Consider the following 24,572-nt stretch of genomic DNA (forward strand, 5'->3'; position numbering starts at 1 on the left):
ATACATAAATGACCCAAGTTTGGCAGGAATCTATCGATCGGTTCTTGAGATAATGCGATCATGAGAATGGGACAGACGGACAACCCGAAAACATAATGCCTCTGCTATACTTCCTAACAGCGGCATGAAAAGAGAAGAATGTCCAGTGACCCATAGAAAGTTACTTTAGAGAAAAAGATGTTAAAACTCTATAGAAATTGGTATGAAGTGATAATCAGATTGTCATCAATACTTGGCATACTAATTAAGCACGTCCTCTTTTTAATTCTTCTTAGGAATCAATGTAATACCTTATTCTGTTTTAAAGTTACTTGAGATCCAAATAAGACCATTTAGCAATGGTTGTAAATAAATAAAAAACTACTACAACTAAGATATCAGAAAAACGTACATGAAGATTTACAAAATACTGCCAAAATACCAAGTGCGTTGAAATTGTTTCGTGCTTCCAAACTTTGAAATTACATATAAATAAGGTGTACTTTTTCAGAAAATGCTGACCAAATACACCTTTACTGAGCTCAACAAAAAACTTGTGGTGCAGTTCATGGCATTCCTTCCTTCCACAAGACTGTTACAATACCTCTGGAAATCACATCTTAACTGGTCATTGAACCTGTGTCTAAGTTGTGGCATTTACCAGTCTCTGTTTGCACTCTGGAGTGATCTCAGATGAGAATGGTGTGATATCCTTCCACAACATGCAAGATTACCGTCACTCAAGACTGATGCCCTATCTCCAGGAAAGATTGTATTACTTGATATTACGTATTAGTATTAGTTTTACATCGACTCTTTTAGTCATTGTTGACTCAGTTTGAGAAATTGAGTGTGCTAGTACTTAGTAGATACATTACATTACTCAATACATATTACAACATGGAAATGAACGTATGGGAAAATGCATTGAGTGCATCTAGACCATTAATTGCATACCGGGTAATTTTTCCGCTGTGCAATTACCCTTATCCATATCTTGTTAAAGATAAAATACAAATAGTGCATAATATGAAGTTAAAACCTACCATTTACACAGAAATCATGGTAAAAACGTCTCGTCATAATCGTCTTCAATCAAAGGGCTAACTTTGTATACCGCGCGCCAAAGCCAGTAGAAGGAAATTAACGACGTAATTGACGATGAAACCAGCCAGGCGTGAACCTCGTCGTGAATTTTATCGCCAATTATTCACGACGAAATTGACGATATCGTGAATTTCGTCGTGAATAATTGGCGTTTTCGTCTATTCGCGATGTCCCTTCAGGACCACCATATCTACGAGTAATGCAGAAAGGACAGATGAAATTGACAAATGTTTGACGCCTCTGCAAGGTTTACACAAAGCAATAAATACCAAGTCCTAAGGTCGAAATTGATGATTCGGTGGGCGTGGCTTGACGTTCGGAAAAATCAACACAGTAGGATTGATGCAGACTTAGTCAATAAAAGACTGTTTGCAGTATGCTATATTGACATGTATTATAGATATGTCTCCGAGCGTCTTCACGCCGCCTGCACACGACACGTACTACACGTAACAGTTGCATGTAACACACCCATAGGCGCACAGTACAGAAAAAGTTCTTCATTCAAAATGGCGTACCTACGTACCGTGTGCACCGGAATTCTCTTTCTCGCCATCCTGACAAACTTTCTTGCAATCACGGTCGCGAGCTTGACCAGGGAATCGAGGGAAATACACGATCACGACAATGATGATGACTACGTGGAAATTGGAAATTATCTTTTGGAGGTTGAGCTGGCAGGCATGAGAGAAGAATTCGATTTTTTGAACAACCCGGAACAGAATGTAACGTTTGATCAAGTTGTTAGTTTGGTCGAAATAGTTTTCGGACGAATCGATTGTGAGCAACGGGTCGATAACTGTTCTAAGGTAAAACAAAAACAATTTAGTTAACATAGTCATTAGGTTTTTTACTCATTATTCACGTTCTTAACTTTTATTTCAGTTTACGAAAACGGGGTTTCTCGTCAGTCAATCAACTGCTGTAACAGAAAAATACAAAATATACATAACAGATAATCTTAAAGTTCAGCAAGACGAAACAAATATTTAACAATTAAATCAAGGCACATCAAAATTCTGGTGAGTTATATTCGAATGAAAGTGAAATGGGGAGAGATATTGACAGACAGATAGATAGAGGGTGGGATATTCATGGAGATAAAAATGAATACGATTGAAGGAAAGGTGAATGTAAAAGAATGTAGTTATATCAAAGAAAGATAGAGAGAGAACAAAAAATGAAGCAAAGAGATTGAGGGATAGAGAACAAATGGAAAAAGAAAGAAACTACCTTATAAACAACAAAATGAAGGTAAAAAAAACACATGAAACTACGATACAATACGATAAATACTTTTAAAAAACAGGCTGTATAAAACTTAACACAGACAAACATTGTAACTGAAATCCCGATGAATCTTATTCTCAGGGACACCTTGATCTAAATCATCCAGTTTTGAAATAAGGCCCGTAACATAACATGGCCTGTCATTGATTTTGGGGGAGAGAAGAAATCGACGAGCTTGAATATTTTGACATTATGGCTCTCTTGAAGTATCCTTCCTCTGCTTAATCTTCTTCTCCTACTTCTCCTTCTTCTCCTTCTCCTCCTACTTCTCCTTCTCCTCCATCTTATTCTTCTCCAGAATGACCAAAGATTTAAAATAAATCGGACCAATACTGAATAAATTAAAGACTGTTTGAATCATGAGATTACTACATCTATGCGAACTTCAAATTGGCAATTTGGTTAGTGGGTTGAAACTTAGAGTCACGGACAGTTCTCCCGTTTTTCGAGTACACAATATATTTCAGTATTGTTAATTTTTCCCGTAAGTGTCATTTGCCTTTGGGGCAGTACTCAAAACATAATGGAAATCATATTATCATAGGTCATCTAAAAGGAGTTGACCAGGCTAATTCATGCATTTTGAAGAAGAACAATATTCTGTATTGTTCATGTTTGTTAAAACAGATTGGGAAAATAGTCCGGCACTACGTCACGATGACATGGCGACTTCAGCTAATTTAAAATGGCCTTATACGATTTGTCCATCGGCCTAACAAACTTGACAACTTTCTTATATTTTGTCCGATTTCATTCAAATTTTCTTTAGTCTGCTTATCTGATTTTTCTGCTTTCTTTCACAGTAGTTTTATACTATAAAGTTGACATTCCACAATTGTCAAGCTTAAGGGAATCTTATCAATCAGAATCTCAATTGTTCACACATCAAACGAGGAAAATCTCACTAGCGAACACACAATGCGATGATAACACCCACAATTGCGCGTCCTGGAATATAGACCCAGCAAGTCATAAGGCCACGCCTTTATTTGGAGTGCGAGCCTTCAAGTGTGGTGCATTGTGGGATAAAACATATCTATAATTAATCTACTGCCTAAGGAAATTGAGTGATGCATAGACTAAGCCTATTATCATGAGATAATTATGTAAACTAAGACTTTGAGCAAGAGAGAATTATGTAAACTAGGCCTATGACTATCAGAGAATTATGTAAAATAAGACTATATTATATGAGCATGAGAGATGTATGTAAACTACATGTTAAATCGCAATATTGTTCCCACGCGCAGCACGCACAGAAAACGTGGTGAAAACAAACAGATAATAAATCATGATACGGATATATTGTATCACTATGAGGAAGTACATGCATCTAACTTTTTTTCAATTATTTTCTGGCAAGTCCCTTTTTTGTATTGATTTTGAGATTGAAGATCAACAATTGAGAATGTGGCCCGCAACACATAGCCGGATTTAAAAGGGTACAGCGGCCATTGCCCTTTTAAAACCCCTAGAAAATATGCCCCTTTTTTCATACTGGCTGAGTTTTTGTGTATTTGCGCCCCTCTCGAAGCTCCTCTTCCCTAAGGCTAGACCCCAAAAGGCAGAAATAAATAATAATATTAACTTTTATCATCCCATTTGTTATGTTTTGTATTTTTCTTCTACTGCTATATGCATTTCTTTTCGATTCACTTTTTTTTTCTATTTTATTTCTGTTCCCAACAAAATATTACAAATCAATTACAATCATTTTCTTTATTTGACTGGTTTACTATTATTACAAGTGTGTACATACTGTTTAAAAAAAGGTTGTTCTCGTCCTAGGATTGCCCGACATGGCAAAAAGTAATGCATGTAATCTGGATTCCAAGTATTGTAGTTCATCTATAAATTTGAATATGTTCAGAAACTGGTCTTTTTAGAAATTAATTACATCAAGAAAGTTCTCTGCGGTTAGTATAGGCCAACTCATGCTCACAACACTTGATTTCATATTTTCTATGAACTGCTCTTGGTCAAACTGTTGGCGAAAGGGACATGAATACAAAACCCTTTTTTTTTAAACTGATCATGTTTGTTTATTCTTAACAAATCGATACTTAATATGTAAACAACTATTTTGTTATTACAACCTTTAGTTTTTTGATTGAATAAACATTTGCCCCTTTATAATTATACCGCAGCTATAATGCAAATAACACTCTACCGCGATACACAGCATCATATCAGTCGAAACGTTTGTAGCTGAGCCGCCCTGATAAGGCGCTAAAGCAATTTAAAAAAATGATGTCTAATAGGGCGTTGCAATAAAGTTGCGATTGATTGTAAGTTGCAAAATTGGCATCTGATATTTGCAATCAATTGCAACTCAACTTTCTTGCAACGCCTCAATAGTGTCCTTAATTTCCTAGGATTTTTTCAGGATTAAAGCTTTAACAATTAAATTAAGTTTAATAACTAGATCTAGCTCCCCCCCCCCCCCCTCTCTCTCTCTTACGAATGGGGCGTTGCAAGAAAACTGAGTGGCGATCAATTGCAAATTTGCAATAAATCGTAAGACTTACGCTTGATTTGGGGGATTTGCCATTGATTGCACCTTTTTGCAACGCCCTATAAGTATATTAAAGGAAACCTTACCCTAAAGAATACGTGTATTCTGAAAAATGGGATGTACTCCTGTTCTTTGATGTACAATATTCTTAATGAAAGTGTACAAGAGATAATAAAGTAAAGTTATTCTTAGCACGAATTGATGCCTTTTAGCATGACATGTGCGCAGCCATTTCGTTGAAAATGTGACGTATGAGGTAAAGTTGTACATGTATCATGCACCAAGCTTTATTTAAAATGGAAAGACTTTTCAAATCAATAAGCAAACTTTTACTTTTCAATGAGCACAAATCATAGCTGGAAAGATAGAAATTATATTTGGTGAAAAATGTATAACAGGGAACAATCGTAACTAATTTATTCAAAGTACTTAAACATAGCAGTTGACAAATCTCTTTCACCCCAGGAGAGCGCCAATTACTTATGCAATTTGCGTTATGGAAATTGTAGGACTAAAAGGATAAGGCCTATACAAAAGATGCTGTATTGCCCTTTAGGTGCCAAAACATGGGTCGGTCGGTCGGAAATCTTTTTTTTTCTTTGACTACCCCTTTGGGCTGATATTTCTCAGTTTTGAATGATTTAATAGAAATTTTTTTCTCTCTAAAAAACGCTTTTAAAAGAAATTGCTAAAAAAAGCCGACCGTAGATTTCAAGAAATTGGGTCGGTAGCAAAGGGCAAAACAACATCTTTTTTGTATAGGCCTAATAGCAGGTGAATGTTCATTTTCATCACCACCGGACTCGAAGGACTCGAAACCCTGAACCACCATAAGGTCCGGTGACATAACTGCCGCTAGACAGGACACCTGTACGCTGACATCGTAATACAACAAGAATCCTTTAAATATTTTGTGTGTGTCTCTTTAAACATACGCGAAGAGAAATACCGACTATTGCTGTTATTGATGTATATTACTGTCAAATTTTCATTGCGGTTTTGTTTTTGGTCTATATATTACAAAGTATTGATGTATTTATGTTGCATTTCATAATACGGATTCACTCGTGCAAATCATTGTATGAATACATGCGGTGAAGAGCGTGATTAGGAATAGGGGTTGCGTGCTATCGGCTCGGGTGTGCGCTCGTGCGAGGGTCGTTGTGTGTTTACAGAGGATTTCTCAATAGGCAAAGACGCGCTCATCCCGTGCCGGGCTCCAGTTTCCAGTGGGACGTGTTCATCGGTTTTTCCGAATAGGACAAGTACAAAACCTGTCATTCCTTTCAATTTGGTTCGTAAGCATATCGCTTTTTGGGGGGTTTAACCAACTTTAGGTAGTTTCAAAAACCTTGTGCATCATTTTGAAATGTGCTGATGTCACAATGACGTGCTCCAAACAAGAATTATTTAGGACAGCGACTCTCCAACCCTTTTTTTGTCGCGGCACCCTTTAGAGATATAAATGATTTTGCGTCACCCTAATCCCAAGTCATTATAGGAGTTTCATTAGGGACTTTTAGACTTACACGACGGAGAACGTGGTCTGTACTTTTAAGGCAATGTGACGTCACTGCCAGTGCCTTAAAAGGACGTCACATTGCCTTAAAAGGGCAGTCTACGTTCTCCGTTGTGCAAATCTATAAGTCTCTATGTTTAATCACGCTGGTACACGTCAAGTGCCATGAACACACGAACGGACTCATATTGCCCCTAAACTTTGAGATTCAGTGGAGCGAGCCAAAACAAACAATGACATTTCTTGTATAGTTAACTGCTATTTGCATAATACACTAGATAAGTAATAATGTTATGTATGCGAAAGACATTCTGGAACTTCGTTGACTTCTAATTTGGGTATTTAGCACTTTATTGCCTGAAATCACATCGTTTCTGAATGAAATTGCGAAGGAGCGAGAAAAAAAAGAGACACTTAGTTGTCTGTAGAGTGTTATTTCTTTAATGGATTAAAAAATGATCTTTAGTTCATTTCTCTCACGGTACACCTAAAGACGTCTTGTGGCACCCAAGACGTGAAATAACGCTGATAATTTAAAGGCAATAAAACACGAGATTAATTGCCCTGAGTTAATCTTTAGAAGGTCTAAACTACATCCTCGCTCTCTTTCTCCTCCGTCTGTTCTAGTGTCAACATGACTTCACATCTGACGTCTTTTCCAGCCTCGATATCGACGTTGCCGACGGACTCGATGACGTCGAGTTTCTCCGTGCTAGTCCCTTATTCCTCTTCGGAGCGTACGAGATGGTGGCGGTATGCCAGGCCGGTCGTGGCGGCACAGATCTCACTGAAAGTGTGGTGATGGCGTCACTCAAGATGGCGGCACCTGATTCGTCTAACTTGACCTTGACTGAGAATGACCTGGAAGTAATCTTGGAATCGATCCATGACAGCTATGCTGAGTCATCAAACGCAAAGGTGAGAGGCATTTAATATTGACATAGGTTTTATAATACAAATATTGACTGGTGGAGTTTGTAATATAACATTATTTTGGGTGTATAAAGGTGTGTTTGTTTGACTATAGTATGTGCGTATGCATGAGGAATAGAAGGACCGAATGTAATTTGTTTTGTGAGTGTGTTTTGTGTTTGGTATTGTTTTTTTATATATGTTTTTAAAAAGTTGAATCTCTATATTCAGGGCTAGAACTATGCTTTACTTTCGTTCGTTCGTGTCTCCTTAGATCAAGATTAAAAGATTATTAACATGTTTTGAACAAAGCATTGTTTTATGTTGTTGTTACGTAAACATGTGTTTAAACGAGTATTTCAAATATTCTCCTTCTGTATACTGTATTGGGTGCAAAAGAAAATGTATACATTTAGTTTGACTTGTAATTTATTTAATTTCTGAATGATGTTATTTGTATTAACTTTGTTTTGGTTTGTAGTAATTCTATTTGGAGAATTAAAACATTTCGGATTAAAAAGGAAAAATAAGGCTAGGAGTGGAAGAGCTAATTAAGATCCACGCAATCGATATCACGTGACGATCTAGGGACCAATAACATATTTGCGTCCGTAAGAGTAATCTGTAACATTGGTAATTGGTAAAGGTATACAATTTTCGAATAGTAGAAGAATATATGATACATAAGAGGTGGAAAATGGGATAATATGAACAGATTATTGGTTATACTGATTTCGAAAAGGTAAACTTGACAGCATGTCAACAAGATATACGCATGCACAAATTCAATTATGTACGCTGCTAAGAATTCAGAAAAAAACGAAACGAAGCCTAGAAGCCATAAGCTACACATTCAAAAAGTTCAAACGTTTTATTCATAACATATTTACACAATAATAGCAGGCCTATCAAAAATCAAAGATATATTAAAGCAACAACACAAATCTTTAAAAAAATCGAATAAATATCTCATCACAGGGAAATAACAATACTATGTTTTATAGAGTGGAGAAGTGTGACGTCATCAAAAATCTATTTTTAGCTGAGATATAACCATCTGAATGAATATATGTCCAATGGGAGCTCAGTGTTATATGCTCTGGCTTCTAACCATTAGGAGCCAGAGCATATAACTTTGAGTTCCTATGGGGAGTATATTTATTCAGATAGTCATATCTCAGCCAATATTTAACATATTCAATTGGTTTTCGACATTTGGACATTATTTTTGATGTTCTTTCGGAAAATGAAGAAAAAATTGAGAAATTCTAAAAATAGATTTTTATGACGTCACAGCTTCGGTACTCTATGTCCCATAGAAATCATATTTGGATTACCTAATACGCCATTGCCATCTTTTTAGGTGACCCACAAAATATATTAAGATTGCGTTTGGTTGATATATCGAAAGTATTTGCTATCTTGTTTTAAATATAACTTTAACGTAATAAATTCTTAAATAAGTAGGTGTTGAGATCGATCATGAGCATTCCATGGACTATCAGATGGTGATTAGAAAAATCAAATAAATGCGAACTCTCTCGTTTTATCATACATTTAATAGTGCTTTAGCGTTGAATCTGTCTTCGACGAAACCGTGAATGATCACGAAGCAGGGGCTGACGATGACGAGCTCAAGTATGCGGCGCAGGCCGTGGTCGCCGGTCTACTACAAGGGTACTGCATAGGAGAACCCATTCTGCCCTCGACCACGGACTTCACCGAGGCAATTTTCGACACGTATGCGACGTTGGGCATCATTCCCGAGGAAGGTGAGCATAAGAGAATACGACGATCGTAGAGACTGCCTAGAAATCAACCCACTGGGATCTTCTAAACCCTATCATGTTTTCTATGTAAAAGCATTCTGGGACGATGTAATTGTTTTGTTCGTACATTTCCAAATTCAATGCTCGATGTTATTGAATTTGCTTGTAATTATAAGGTCGATGTCTCGGACAAAGAGCATTTTTAGAGGACAACAGATGTTCTCCATTAACTGAGGCAACAGTGACAACTTGAGACAATTCAGATACGTTGTATTTAGGTTCAAATCTTTACTTTCAAATGACATACCCCTGGATAAAATCCGTGATAATGAAGTTTTCTATGATTAATATTTCATGTTTCTTGGGCATTTGCATCTAATTTATAAAAAAATTAAAAAAAAGGGGGGGGGGTAGGTTAAATCAGTCAGGTAAATGTCCATTTGGGTGTTTGTGCAGTGGAGCAGCGAACTTTAAATGTAAAAGTAAGGAAAATCCATTGACGATCGAATTTGCAGAGAATAATTTTTACAGACTTTTGTGAAATTCCTCGGTTGTTATGATAAAACATTATGATAACCCCTCCCTCCCCCCCCCCCCCCCGCCTCTCCCTGGCTCTCCCTCTATATAGTCTAACTCAAACTCTCTTTAAACTCTCTCTTTACAACGCAACGCAGAGTTCGCGCACATGCTGATAGACCTCGGAATCGGTGGGGAAGATGGCCACGACCATGAACACGCCCGTAGGAGGAGGGACGTCATAGCAACACGCTCGAAGGGGCGGAGCATAGAGAAGCGAGCTACGGTATTGGCTGATGATCACGACCACGCCAATCATAGCCATTCACACGTTGCGAACGTTACAACGGTAAGATGGATTGAAATTAATGTGTTATGCAAATTGCTCACGATGCGTCAATAATTTGACACAGGACTGCGTCAACGAACTGCCTGGTTTTTTTGACGCACAACACGAGGCTGGAATGATAGTGAAGAGTGACATGTTCTACGTTATATAGTAAATGTTATTTCATATCAATCTTATGTAAGATATATTCCATGTTTTGATTCACTTATGGAAACATATATTTTAATTTAACACAAACAAACATACACACTTGTCAAAAGATGAATTACGATAATGCTCGTTGTACTCAAAGCGTATTTCGATAGCCAAACTGCTTACGCTAATTATGCCTATGACGCAATCAGTACTTGCGCCATTCTATAGCAATATGTTTTCACTGTTCATTTCCCAATCATTCCTTGAACAATCTTACTCTCTCATGATTCATCAAAGACCATGCCAAACACAAACACAGTCCTATGTGTTTAATACCAAAACATATATTTAAATGTTTTATTGATCATTCATAAACAAAATGCTAACTGTGTATGGTCCGCTTAGGTTCTTGAACAACATCGCTGCCTATTTGACAGAAGAAACTTCCAAACAGAAACTCAAAACCAAACTCTTCCCTTAAGTCACGTCCGTATTGCTGCTGTGAGTCAGAGAGGTGATGATTAGGTGATAATTAGGTATTTCTTCATTAGCTCGAGATTGCCAAATAGCCCGCTGTTTCTGATAAGCAAATAAGCCCGAAGTTTTACAAATCGCGTTTTCATCAGCTCGACGCTCGAGCTCGAGAAATTAGCTCGAGATATTTTGCTCAGCGTTCGCGCAGAGTGCTAGTCTTCTGGCTGGTAAAAACGAACCGGACAAATAGCGGGATATTTTGCAAACTAGCCCAAGATATCTCAGAATGATTATCTCGACCGATTATCCCGCTAATTGCAACTGCAGGCTAGATGAAGATGCAAATTAGCTTGATAACTTGCGATCGGGACAGTTAAAATAGCGGGTTATTTGGCAATCTCGAGCTGATGAAAACAGGCCTATTATATTATCAACACGTCTCTGGCCCTCAACAGGGCATGTGATAAACATGTATGATGCCATTACTATTATCGTCGCTGTTTTCACGAAGTAACGGTAGTGAAAAAAAATGCATTCACTTTGCGTTACGATTTTCCTCACTTCGTGAAAACAAGGACGTTATTATGTCCTTATCTGTTATAATATTATGCACATCGTGCCTAATCTTTGAATATAGATCACTATTATGTAAACTGATAAGTGCCACATGTATATATGTTATTGTTCCAAATACATTTTGTTGATTTTCGTTTGGTATCCGCGCTCTGATCAGGATTATGTTAATAAATTGATAACAGAATAATGTACGTTGTATTTTGTTCATGACATGTACTTAATTCATGAAGCAAGCAATTAAAATGGTTACCAACTGTTTATTAAATCTGACATTTAACATTAATATAATCAGAGAAGGCAGGGATTATATAAAAGCAACTTGATTGTGTTCAGTTCGTTTGTGAAATTCATCCTGAGGATTGAGTTTGAAACTCCGAAACATGTCCCATTAATTTAAATGCTATCTATGTTTTTCGATGTATTTATTTTGAGAGCTTTTCACCCTTTTGGTAAAGGCAAATATTGTGTCGATTGCAAGGGCTCTGTTTCTTAAAACTTGTCATGAATAACAAATGTTGAATTTCTATGACAAAGTTGCTCTCAGCGGATCAAAAGCCACGATTTCAGTAGCTTGTGATTTGAACTTGTTATTGGTAACAAGTTTTATGAAACAGGGCCTTGGTGCTTAAACCAATTGCGTCCATGGGACTAATTCGAGAGTGAAAAAGGGGGAATCAGGGTTGTATGCTCGTATATCATTTGCTGATCAGCTGGTGATCTTTTCTCAAGAGTTGGACTGTCCGGTTCAAGGAGTCAATAGGTTAACATTCCATGTATCTCAGTGAGAAAAAAAATTCAAGTCTATAAATGTTGTTATAATCTCGCACCCGGTTATTTGAAATATGTATTTTTCTTTCCGATCAGGCCTATTCATTTTGTCGGCCAAAAAAAGCGGGATTAATGGTTCGCTAAATAATACAATAAGATTACTTTTAACAATGCTGTAAAAAAGCCTTTAAAAGACAATGGATATATAGGGTGAAACAGTCTTAATGTGAATGAAATAAATAGTTTCTCATGACATGCCTTTAAATTGTCACTGAATAATCCAATTTTATATCTGACATATTATGTACATAGCCTATCAACGACAAAACGTTGAGGTATAATCAAATCCTCAGATAGGTTGTGACTTTTGCAATCAATCCCCCTCCCTTCACATCACTATTTTCACCCTAATGATTATAGTTTTTAAAAGTATGGTAAAGTTTAGTTATTCTTCATTTTTGTCTTTTTGTCTTTTGGTTTTGGTTTGGTTGTATTTTCATTTTTCATTTTTCATTCTTTGAGTCAACGAAAGTCTTTGAATTCGCCTTCATTATCAGCCAAAGTTCAATAAACTCTACGTACAAGTATGGCGGATAGACTACTATATACTCTAAATCCCATCGTACAACATAGGATCCGACTACGAATCTGATTTTGGAAGACATTCCATTAGCATTTGACACGAACATTCAAACATATGAAAACTTAATGACCACATATCTCAACAGTCATTATGATGACGAAAAATGAAGATTTCAAGGGTTTTAAGCTGGATTTAAATGCTTCGTTAGAAGAGGAATAGCTAAATCGGCTCAATATCGTAGTAGAGTGCCCTGTATTCTTAATAATGTACCATGTAGGGACATGTTGAAAACAGCTATGTCAAGCTGAAAGTATGTATTTTAATCACTGTATTTAAATAAATAGATCAGATTAATAAAGGATTTCCCCCTGTTACTTTATACCACTCTCTCTCTCTCTTGTCTATAGACATGCTTTTCGAGCGAAGAACTACTAGACATATACGGTATTGACCATGAAGCTGGAATTACCGAAGAACAGTTCAACGAACTTTCTCCGTCACTGGTGCAACAAATCTTGAGTGGAGCATGCGAAATTACAACCACTGAGCCATCGGATATCTCCAAAGCAAAAAGTTAGTAAAAATATTGTGATTTAGTGTAAATGTTTAGATATATATCACCATCCTTGTTTTTCATAATAAATGTAATAAACTTCTTTCACTTTCTTGTTTGTTATCACTAATGCCTCCCATTTTGGGGGTTCATTGACTCAGAGGTAGTAATAATATTTTGATTTTAGTAACTGATTAGTGATTATGTTGATCTATCACCAGCTATGTGCGTCTTGATGAATGTAATAAACTTCTTTCACGGTATTACTTGTTATTACTCTCGCCTTCCGTTTTGGGGTGCGTCATTGAAAAATCCCTCTCTTGTGCACTTTCGCTCAGGAATTGTTTGTCCAAAACAAATGTCCAAAAACTCGACATGGACTTTGTTTCATAAAGCTTGTTATAAATACAAAGATAAAAAACCATTTATAAGCTATTGAAATTGTGACGTTTTAATATTTGGGTTAGAGCAAATTTGAATGAAGATAAAAACACGTTTGTATGAAACAGGGCCCTGATGACCTCTGTATGAAGGCATACAAATTTAAGTTAATTTATGAATGAATAATTGCACTGTATTTATCTATTTACGGTGAAAACTCGCGTAATTGACAATCAAAGCTCAAAATCAGACTACTTAACACTTTGGGTATATTTGATGGAATCTGTTGTCTTGTAAATAGATTGAGAAACACATGAATAAATAAATATTCAATCTTTTACTCTTTTCTAACATTATATTTTGATAGAATCTATTGTTTAAAGCCCGTCTGCACTCGTTTGGCTAGGATAAATTAGACCACCCTGCTGGTCACTAACATGTGGTTATCTCATCAACTCAGCTCTCAATTATGATAAGAAAAAGAGAATCATGGGGGACCAACGGGCACTGCTTAGGCATTGTTTTCTATATAGAGGAAGAAAGTTGCTACAAGTATTGCAGTCGGGCTTTAATAAATAACTTTTAATCTAAAAAAAAATGAATAAATAAATAATCGATTTTGTATTCTATTCTAATGTCTCTTCTGTATTAGTGTGGGGATACGGGACTCTAGCAGTTTTCATCATCAGCCTGTTTGCGGTGCTCGGTGGGTTGTTCGTCCCTTGTATGTCAGAAGGTTTCTATGACAAGACCATACAAACAATGATAGCTTTAGCCGTGGCTACTCTGACTGGTGATGCTGTCTTACATCTTTTACCACAGGTAGGCAATAGACAGTTTATCCCTAAAAGGGATACATGTACACCACTCTTTTTTATTTTTTTAAATATTTTTTAACTTGAGCCCTTTTCTATGCTGACTTGTGATGCTGTCTTACATCTTTTACCACAGGTAAGCAATGGGCAGTTTATCCCTAAAAGGGATTTTTACCACTCTTTACAAAAAAACTTGAGCCCTTTTTTATGCTGACTGGTGATGCTGTCTTGCATCTTTTACCACAGGTAAGCAATGGACAGTTTATCTCTAAAAGGGATACATGTACACCACTCTTTTTTTCTTCTTTTTTTTTTAACTTGAGTCCTTTTCTTTGCTGACTGGTGATGCTGTCTTACATCTTTTACCCCAGGTAAGCAATAAGCAGTTTATCCCTAAAAGGGATTTCACCACTCTTTCTTCATTTTACTTGAGCCCTTTTCTTTGCTGACTGGTAATGCTGTCTTACATCTTTTACCAAATGGTAATCAATGGGCAGTTTATCTCTAAAAATGGATTTCACCATCCTTTCTTGTTTTACTTGTGATACTGTCTTAGTCTACATCGTTTTACCTCAGGTATAAGCAATGGGTATTGATATCTCAAGAGAGAAATGCACGTTTCTTTTGTTTCTTTTTCTTGAGCCCTTTTGTTTGCTGACTGGTAATGCATAAGATGGGATTGATTGTAAGTATGAAATATAGCGACGATATATATTGTTTAATGTTATGTACAATTAACAAATAAATTATTTATATACCCTTACCAAGTTTTGTCACTTTTTAAGCATGTGAACAATTGATTTGTCCAGATATATATATATATATATTTTTTTTTTGTTGTTGATAATGTTACATGCCAAAGATCGAATCTAAGAGTATTCAACAAATGCCCTCATCTAACCAGTCCATCTTTCATTCTTGAAATACAAAGAAAAGAAAAGGGGGACAAAAAAAATCAAATCAAATTTAAAAGGTGTATAAATAATATAGTTAACTGTATGTAACTTGTCTTATTATCTGTACTGAGAGATCTGATTTTTTTAAAAGATTTTAGTAAAAGGGAGCTCGTAACCAGCGCAGCTGAATATATTTTGTATAAAAGCTGCGCTATATAAATTTATCATGTTTTACTTCTATCAAGAAGTAGAAATCAAATTTCATGAAATGGTCAATGAATAATAATAATAATAATCTTTAAAGTCCACTCCAAATTTTATTAAACCGAAACGAAAATTCTGTTTTGCCCAATTGGTCGTGAGCCCGGCAGCCACTGAGCAGCGCCAGATCGACGTTGCGCTCTATCCCTTATTATTGAACGCCGAACAAGGAAGCAACAACTCCCATCTTTTAACGCCTTTAAGTATGACGCGGCCGGGGTTCGAACCCACGACCTCCCGGTTGTGAGGCGGACGCTCTACTGACTGAGCCAACACACCGTACTTATTCATACGTAAACGTTTCTTTCTTTATCTCGTACAGGCCGTGGGTCTCCACACCCACGACAGCAGCGGTCACAGCGCTCATGCGCCTACGAGCCCGGAGATGGCGTATATCTGGAAGTGTCTTGTCGTCGAGATGGCCATTTACGTCTTTTTCGTCTTCGAGCAGCTGACGAGTTTCACGAAGGTAGGCCGCCATTTTAAATCATGTGAATTCCAGAAGGCGCGCGATAGCTCAGTTGGTAGAGCAGGGGTCTCATTATCCGGCGACCCGGGTTCGAATCCAAGGCGCTATAGTGCCCTTCGGTAAGGCATTAATCCTCATTACCAGGTCTCTCGGAGAGGACCTAAAGCAGTCGGTCCTCTGGTTGCTTACTAACAAGCATTTATGCTTTCTTAGCAGTCAGGTAAAATAACCACCACTATACAAGAATCAATTGAACAGTCTTTCGATAGCTATGTTATTTATAATGAAAGCATAGCAAACAACATTAGTCCTCATTACCAGGTCTCTCGGAGAGGACCTAAAGCCGTCGGTCCTATGGTTGCTTACTAACAAGCATTTATGCTTTCTTAGCAGTCAGGTAAAATAACCACCACTGCAAGAATCAATTGAACAGTCTTCCAATACCTATATTTTTTATAATGAAAGCTTAACAAACAACAATAGTTATGACTTGCTTTGTCGCGAAAATGAAAGCAGATTAAAAATCAAAAACACATAATGTGTCTTCTTCTTCGAACAGATAGTGAGTTTCATGAAAGTAGGCCGCCATTTTAAACCAAAATTATGCGTTCTGAACTGTCTTAATTTCGATAGTTCTAAATTGCTTGGTCTGAATAAGCAGATACAAAAAAAAAAAAATAATAAAAAAATCAAAAAAATCGGAGAAATATATTTGTGCGTTCTTCGTCTAGGAGCAACTTAAGAGTTTCTTGAAGGTAATAATATTACTAAGAAGATCGATTAATATAACGCAGTTTCTATATTCTATTGTGATATTTTCATTTTGTTTACTTGAACATTTGGTGATATTTTGAATACGGTTTATGAACTACAAGATATATGTCAGACTTACAAAACTAGAAAATATTAATCAAACAGTTAAGAAACACGGACCCCTTCGTCCTCCTTTTAAAAGAATCCTGAAAAGAAACTACGAATCCATTTTAATACCTTATTAGATTTACATGTGACAAACATTAACAACGCGTATTTGTTGACCAAAAAAAAGAAAGGAAAAATATTTTAAAGCATGACTGCTTTGTTCGATGGTATAATGAACGGAAACCGAACACATTCAAGCAGAAATGAATATAAAACAGACTAATAACGAGTAAAAAAACAAGCAACAAACAAATTGAAACATTAAAAAAAAGCAGAGAACACTATGTACATTGAATTCTAGATTCATGAAGAAAAATATATTACGTAACAGTTAATTTGCGACCATATCGCGGTAATGTGCTATGTAGAAGGTTGAACATCGTTGAGGAAAATCCTTATCGACCTTTGGTAGGTCTACATACATTTTGACGAAAATTCATAATACTGCCTTTATTGGTTTTGCTCAAATACTAGAATGGCTGTAAACCCCATTTATCACAGCAAAATAACAAACACAAGAGTAAGCAAATACATGCAAGCATGAAAACAATCTGACAGTCGATGTTTCTAACATCGAATTGTGTGCGAATGTATTTTCTTTGCGTTCATAACCCTGTTGTGATCGTTTGTCATTATTTCCTTTTTATTACGACTTCCCAGTAACTTCTGTAACAGCATTCATCCATCAGCAACATTTGTTATCTTTAATCTAGATCTAAGGCCTTACTAATTATGAACGTGAAAAACAAATATCGAATAATCAAAAATGTACGTAACTTTGAAGCGTTTTCCTACCTTATATGAATTCCTCCATTATAATCATGAAGAGAATAAAAATCAATTTCACATAATCCATTTGTATAATTATAATCCAAGAGCTGTAATGAGAAATGGTTGGTACAATACTTAGGCTTACTATAATGATGTGTGTGAGAACAACGTGCATTTAATTACACGTTCTCAGTTTGTGTGTGTTTATATTTCCTTAGTAGCGAAAGTTACGCTATGTAGCGCGCTGTTGTGCCTATGTAGGTTTTCTTATATGACGCAACAATGCACTGTCTCCAGTGCGCGTAATGAAGGTTAACACGTATGGCGGGTCTTATGCTATGGCTTTTAGGTAAGGAGGGGGGGGGGGCGTTGGCTTTACTCGGTAAATAAAATGGGAATAAACGAATCCAAATAATTAATTGAAGAGTGCCTCGTACCTTCTTCAAATCTCGTCATCCTCCCTTCCCCTTCTCTCTCTCTCCCTCTCTCTCCTCCCTCCTACCCACCCTCTCTATATCTCTCTCTCCCTCTCTCCCAATCTCTTTCCCTCTCTATTCTTTCGATACTAAAACATAATAATATGATATTTCATCGTCATTGTCATCTATATTATCAAATGATTAAATTTTTTTCTTTAAATGATTTTATTCACTTTTGACAGTGTGGTCACTCCCATCACAGCCATACACAATCGGCGGATGTAGAGATGACAGCTAACGGGCACCAAGGGCGTGCTATGTCGGGACAAGGATCTTTTGCTACTGGCAAAAACGGTCTATCTCTCTCAGAATCAAAGAGCGAACTAGTAAGCATCACTTTACCTCTTCTCTTTGCTTCTTGAATATATATACGGTACATGTTTGCAAGTGCATTAGTGGATGTGCACTGCACGCAGGGTAAGTCACAGTAGGATAATGAACGAGACTATTCGAGTTCATTGTATACAAATAACGCACGTCCCAGAGTGTAATAGCGGTGAATGCAGTACGCGCGAGGTTTCTTTAGATTGGTGCCGCTCTGTGCAACGAGCCGCTTGCGGCGAGTTCACAGTGAGCACCATCTGAAGAAACCGAGCGTACACTGCATTTACGTTTCGCACGATTGGTCAAGTGCGTTATTTGTTTTATAAAATAGCGACACAAATAGCAACAAACGAAACTTTAGATCTTAAGTTAGAGTCTACGAGAGTTCGATCTAGATCTAGAGTTAGGTTGGTTCTACTAAGACCTTGCAGGCTTACCAAAAGTCAATGGGATTCATTGCCTTGATTAAAAATAAAATCCACAGAGGTCTACAGTGGGTCTCGAGACGAATCTACATCAGACAGCTGAAATTCCTGGCTTCATTATAAAATCCAAGAGTCAAAACAGGCCTAAATCCAAGGCAAAAGTAAAATAAAAATTTGCTTTTTATGTCTAGTAAGTCCATGCTAGAGCTAAGCTACGCGTACGTTGCGCTGGGGATCATGGTTGAGCGTACAATATTAGCTACGCGTAGCCTACAATAATTGCAATGCACTCGAGGGAGCGCGTACTACAAGTACGCGCGCGCACTGGATCTCCATGGTCACGTGCAATATAACTTTTTGTTGCGCTTTTTCTGCACTCATTTCTGCAAAATCGTGCTTGCATCAAAAATTTGTCAATGTCATGTGACGCGTATTGACCAATCACGATGCTTAAAATACTAGAGCCATTTTATAATTCGTCTCATTGTGACTTAACCAAGTGCAGTGCATAATACTAATGCACAAGCTAAAGACATGTATTATTTGTTTCATAAGATGAGTATAAAGGCGAAAAGTTGATGGTTATTAAAGCCCATTGTCCTACTTGTAGCTATACTTGCTCCCTCTTTATAGAAAACTTCCCAAATCGGTGCCTGCTGTTCCCCATGATCCTCTTTTTCTTATGTTAGTTGAGAGCTGAGTTAATGAGAAAGCCACCTGTCAGTGACCTCGCTGTGGGGTGTAATCCCTTCTGGCCCAGTGGTATTGACGGTCTTTAAGATCGTTAGAAATTATTCTAAACTTGTCTCATTAACGGAGGACATCTATTATCCTCCAAAATCGACCGTCTTCCGAATACTTCTGCAGTCACACCGAAAAAATACCCTGACTCCAGTCCGATTCTCAACCAAACTGACTGTCTATTTGCCATTCATTCTAATGACATGTGTACATCGGTATGTTGTCGGTCCCGAGCAGGGCCCTGCTTCACAAAACTTGTCATCAGTGACAAATGACAGTTTTTGTTATAAGCTACTGAAATCCTTGGTTCTGATTGGTTATCAGCAGATTTGTCACTGAATTCTGTCATTTGTCATTGAAAAATGGCTTTGTGAAACGGTTCCTGGTTTGCCTGAATTACCATATCACAGTCATGCTTCTGTCATACCGCCAAATCGACGACAAACCGACCGGTTTTCATGGGGGTGATTGTCTAGTGGGTAATTGTCCTGATACAATTTTTAGCAGCTCCACATAGTAACGGTGCGGTTTTCGTAAGATACCAAAGTTTATCGTATCATTTTCTTCTCCTTCATAGACAGCTAATGAGGCAAAGGCATTTGAAACTGAACTACCTCTCCCGACCGAAGATACTGATTGCTGTGTAAGGGGTAAGTTTTGAATTGCGTCACACAAAGCCTGAATCCACTAATGATGGTGGTGGCAGAAGTAGTAGTATAGTAGTAGTAGTAATAGTAGTAGTACAGTATAATAATAATTATACTGATTGCTGTGTATTAAGGGGTAACTGAATTGCGTCACGCAAAGCCTGAAGCCACTAATGATGGTGGTGGTGGTGGTTGTAGTAGCAGTAGTAGTAGCACAGTATAGTAATGATAATAATTAATATTATAATTAGTTTTAGTAGTATTAATAGTAAAGTTTAGTAGTAGTAGTAGTAGTAGAAGTAAAGTAGTAGTAGTAGTAGTAGTAGTAATAGTAGTAGTAGTAGAAGTATAGTAGTAGTAGTAGTAGTAGTAGTAGTTGTGGTATGAGCAGTATGAGTATTATTATTATTATTATTATTATTATTATTATTATTATTATTATTATTATTATTATTATTATTATAAGTAGTAGTAGAAGTAGTAGTAGCAGTATTAGTAATAGTAATAGTAGGAGTAGAAGTAGAAGTAGTAGTAGTTGTAGTAGTAGTAGTAGCAGCAGCAGCAGCAGCCGCAGCAGTAGTAGTAGTAGTAGTAGTAGTAGTAGTAGTAGTAGTAGTAGTAGTTTATGAGAATCATGAAAGACTCTTTAATACTAAACATAAACTCTCAGGTTATCATTTGATCATATTTTAGTTAGAATTTATAATATTTATTTGTATTGCTCATCTTTCCATAATCTGGGCCATAATTATATTCACACTATGAAGTCTAAGCCTACGATGCTATTTTAGTGCTGATATTATTTATATTACGACTGTTCATTGACACTATTAGGTATTTGAAGAATCCTTTTTTTGAATATATAGATGGGTACATTTGTTTTGTATCATTCATCTCTCAATATCTTTGGTTTCAATCGAATATTATTGAATTTCATGACTATGAGCCTACCATTATTTGTTGTCCTTGTCTAATTAATTTTTTTCCCGACTGTTTATGATTCTTTTTTCTTCTTCTTACAAGGTTGCAATCCAGTAGCAATGATGATAATCTTGGGCGACTCGCTGCATAACTTCGGTGACGGTCTAGCCATAGGTGCAGCATTCTCACTGAGCATCGCTGCTGGACTCTCAACTAGTATAGCTGTCCTCTGCCACGAGCTCCCGCACGAACTAGGTAACGAACCTCGTCTACCACTGATGATGGTGATGATGGTGATGATGGTGATGATGGTGATGATGGTGATGATGATGGTGATGATGATGGTGATGTTGGTGGTGATGGGAAGGAAAAGGAGGAGGATCGAGGAGGAGAAGGAGGATATGGTGATGATGATGAAATAATGGGATTGAGTTGATGACGATGGTGAAATAATGCTAAAAATAGTGTTGATGATGATGTTGGTTGTGATGATGAAGAGGGAAAGGAAAAGGAGGATATGGTGATGATAATGAAAAAGTAGGGTTTGAGATGATGACGATGGTGAAATAATGCTTATTATGGTGGTTGTGATTATTGATGAGAGGAGAAGGTAACACCCTTAATGTCAACAGTGGTCTTCCAAAAAGTACAAATGTCTTTTGCCACGAACTGCCGCACGAACCAATTATTGATGCATGTTGATGATGGTGGTGGAGATGATATTGACGATGCTGATGTTGGTGGTTGTGTGGTGGTGGTGGTGATGGTGATAATGATGATGATGATGATGATGATGATGGTGATGAAATGATTTTGATAATGATGATTACGATGATGATGATGATGATGGTGTTGATGGTATTGACAATTTCGATAGTGAGGATGGTAGCTAGAATGAGGATGATTAAAATGTGATTTTAATGATGATTATAATGGCGAATTTAATGATGACCATGATGATAGTGGTTGTGGTGATGGTCGTACAGGAACCGCATTTACACTCTGGACTCAACAAGTATATAACTGTTCTCGATCTGGCGTTCAACAATTAGGAATAGAGCAATGTCGATCTGGCGCTGCTCACTGGCTGCCGGGCCCATGATCATTTGGGCAAAAAGAATTTCCATTTTCGGTTTAACTTAATAAAATTTGGAGTGGACTTTAAAATATTCGTATTAGTATTAAGAACTAGGTATATAAACCTCGTTTTCCAGTGAAGAAGGGGGTGATGATAATGATGATGATGGTGATCATGATTATGATGATGATGAATGATAACGATGATGTTCATTGTGAAGGAGAGGACGATGCTGGTGATGATTACGATAATGGCAAGGGGGTTGGTAATGATTGTGATAGTTAAGATGGTTATGATAATAAGGACAATGGCTAAAATGATAATGTGAAAAATAGTGGTGGTGGTGGTGATGATGATGACGTCGATGGTGTAAACAATTGATGATGGGGAGGAGGAGAAGGATCGAGATGATAAGTGTAATTTAGCTGATGGTGAAGGTGATGACGATGATGACGATGATGAAAATGATAAACAGGCCTATTGATGATGATGGTGATGATGGTGACGATAAAAATGATTGTGATGTGGTCAAAGTAAGTGATGACGATAATGATAAAAACCTGCCAATCACCAATCATGAATACTATGCAACTCGAGAAATACTATTGATGTCCAATTACATGTTTGCGTACAGTGACTTTAATGTTCCACTGTACTACTAGTAGCTACTTGCTCCCTCTATCTATATACAATGCCTAATCGGTGACCATTGGTCCCCGTGTTCCTTTTTTCTGTTGTTAATTGAGAGCTGAGTTGATGAGATAGCCACCTGTCAGTGACCACCCTGGGTAGTCTAATCACTCCTTATCAATCTATTGCAGCCGGCCTTTAAAATGAATTGTTCGACTCTATTCTAATTTGTTCCCTGTAGGTGATTTGGCCGTACTCATGAAGCAGGGCATGCGACTCCGAACGGCACTCCTGCTGAATATGATGTGCGCTTGTTCGGCATTCATCGGCTTGTGGATCGGGATCCCGCTCGGACAGACCGAGACGGCTCGGGAATGGATTTTCGCTTCTGTCGCTGGCATGTTTCTCTACGTTGGACTCGTCGACATGGTAAGAAGCAGCTGCACGAACTTCCCCGAAGTTGTCCCGATAAACTTACCGAATCGTCCCAAAGATATGTTTATATTTTTCGCAAATTTGATATCAGGGTTAAACACAAATATAATTATATATAAAGCGATGGGACCAGCAAAATCACCTTGTTATAGCAGATCTCCTGTTTTATCATTGCTTCTTATAAGAAGGTTCCATCGTATAACAGAAAGTATCCCTTTTTCTCATCATTTTCAGCTTCCGATGCTACACCAATACGACGGAAAAAGCAACAAGGTCACCGTGGCTATTCTGCAGAATATTGGATTCTTGGCGGGAATTGGGATTATTCTGTTAATAGCACTGTATGAGGACGCTATTGAATTATCCATATAGGGGAACATGAGCCGTGAGGGGGTGGGAGGGAGGAAAGGAGGGTCAGAGTGGAGGGGTCAAGCTCGCTATCACTAAGGACCGCTATTCGTAAGGACCGCTATTCATAAGGACCGCTATCCATAACGCGGGACTGAATGAATAGCACTCTTTTATAAATAGCGGTCCTTATAAATAGCGAGCAGACCGCGGGTTGAGAGATACATATAGGACGGATAACATAATGTGTGTGTGTGTGAGAGAGAGAGAGAGAGAGAGAGATGGAGGGGGGGGGGGACAGCAACACTACCCAACACTACCCTTATTCCAGTGCTAAGAACTCTTTGTAAACAGAAAAACCTTAAGGGGAATTCCAACCCACAGACAACTACTCTAAAAGAAAGCAGACAAATCAGGGAAGCAAACTGATGAAAGTTTAAATTAAATATGACTTAATATACGAAAATTATGATCTTTTTTGTTGTAAAGTAATCACTTTACGTTACGTATGGGCACTTCGAATTGGCTGAGGCGGTAATGTAAATGTGATGTAGTGCTGGACTACTTTCCCATCTGTTCTAACATATAAAATGACTAAAATGTGAAAATGTATTACACAGGATGGTCTCTTCTTTTTAGAGGACTTTTACTAATATGTTATCTATAATAAATTTTGAGTAGTGGCCCAAGGGAGAAAAAACAGAAATTAATGATATTTGTGTACACGAACAATTGTAGAGTTATCCAAGTCCTGCATCACATCCACTGGCCGAATTACCAATTTGTCATTCGCATAGGCTTAGTGATCTCACATTTCAAACATTCCTTACTTCCCTAGTACTGGTCTGATTCATTGCAAACTTTTGCTATTCTGTTTCTGTTATTTTTCTACTTTCATACGAATCAACTTATTACAAGGGTTGGATTGCCCTTTAATATAAATACATACGAAATTATCCCCCCCCCCCAAAAAAAAAAAAAAAAA

General features: G+C 37.3%; 1 protein-coding gene across 1 annotated transcript; it reads left to right on the forward strand.

Moving 5' to 3' along the window:
• The first annotated feature begins 1,482 nt into the window (after nt 1-1,482).
• On the forward strand, nt 1,483-23,862 carry LOC115927216 (zinc transporter ZIP4-like). Its single transcript, XM_030992743.1, has 12 exons — nt 1,483-1,895; nt 7,038-7,328; nt 8,887-9,094; nt 9,766-9,956; nt 12,900-13,065; nt 14,079-14,248; nt 15,721-15,867; nt 18,221-18,364; nt 20,106-20,178; nt 21,199-21,351; nt 23,046-23,233; nt 23,474-23,862. The coding sequence occupies exons 1-12, from the start codon at nt 1,596-1,598 to the stop codon at nt 23,609-23,611; spliced, it is 2,169 nt and encodes a 722-aa protein (XP_030848603.1). The 5' UTR covers nt 1,483-1,595; the 3' UTR covers nt 23,612-23,862.
• Nucleotides 23,863-24,572: the final 710 nt, after the last annotated feature.

The sequence above is a fragment of the Strongylocentrotus purpuratus genome, unplaced genomic scaffold (genome assembly GCF_000002235.5).
Source record: "Strongylocentrotus purpuratus isolate Spur 01 unplaced genomic scaffold, Spur_5.0 spur5_scaffold_20, whole genome shotgun sequence".
Taxonomy (NCBI): domain Eukaryota; kingdom Metazoa; phylum Echinodermata; class Echinoidea; order Camarodonta; family Strongylocentrotidae; genus Strongylocentrotus; species Strongylocentrotus purpuratus.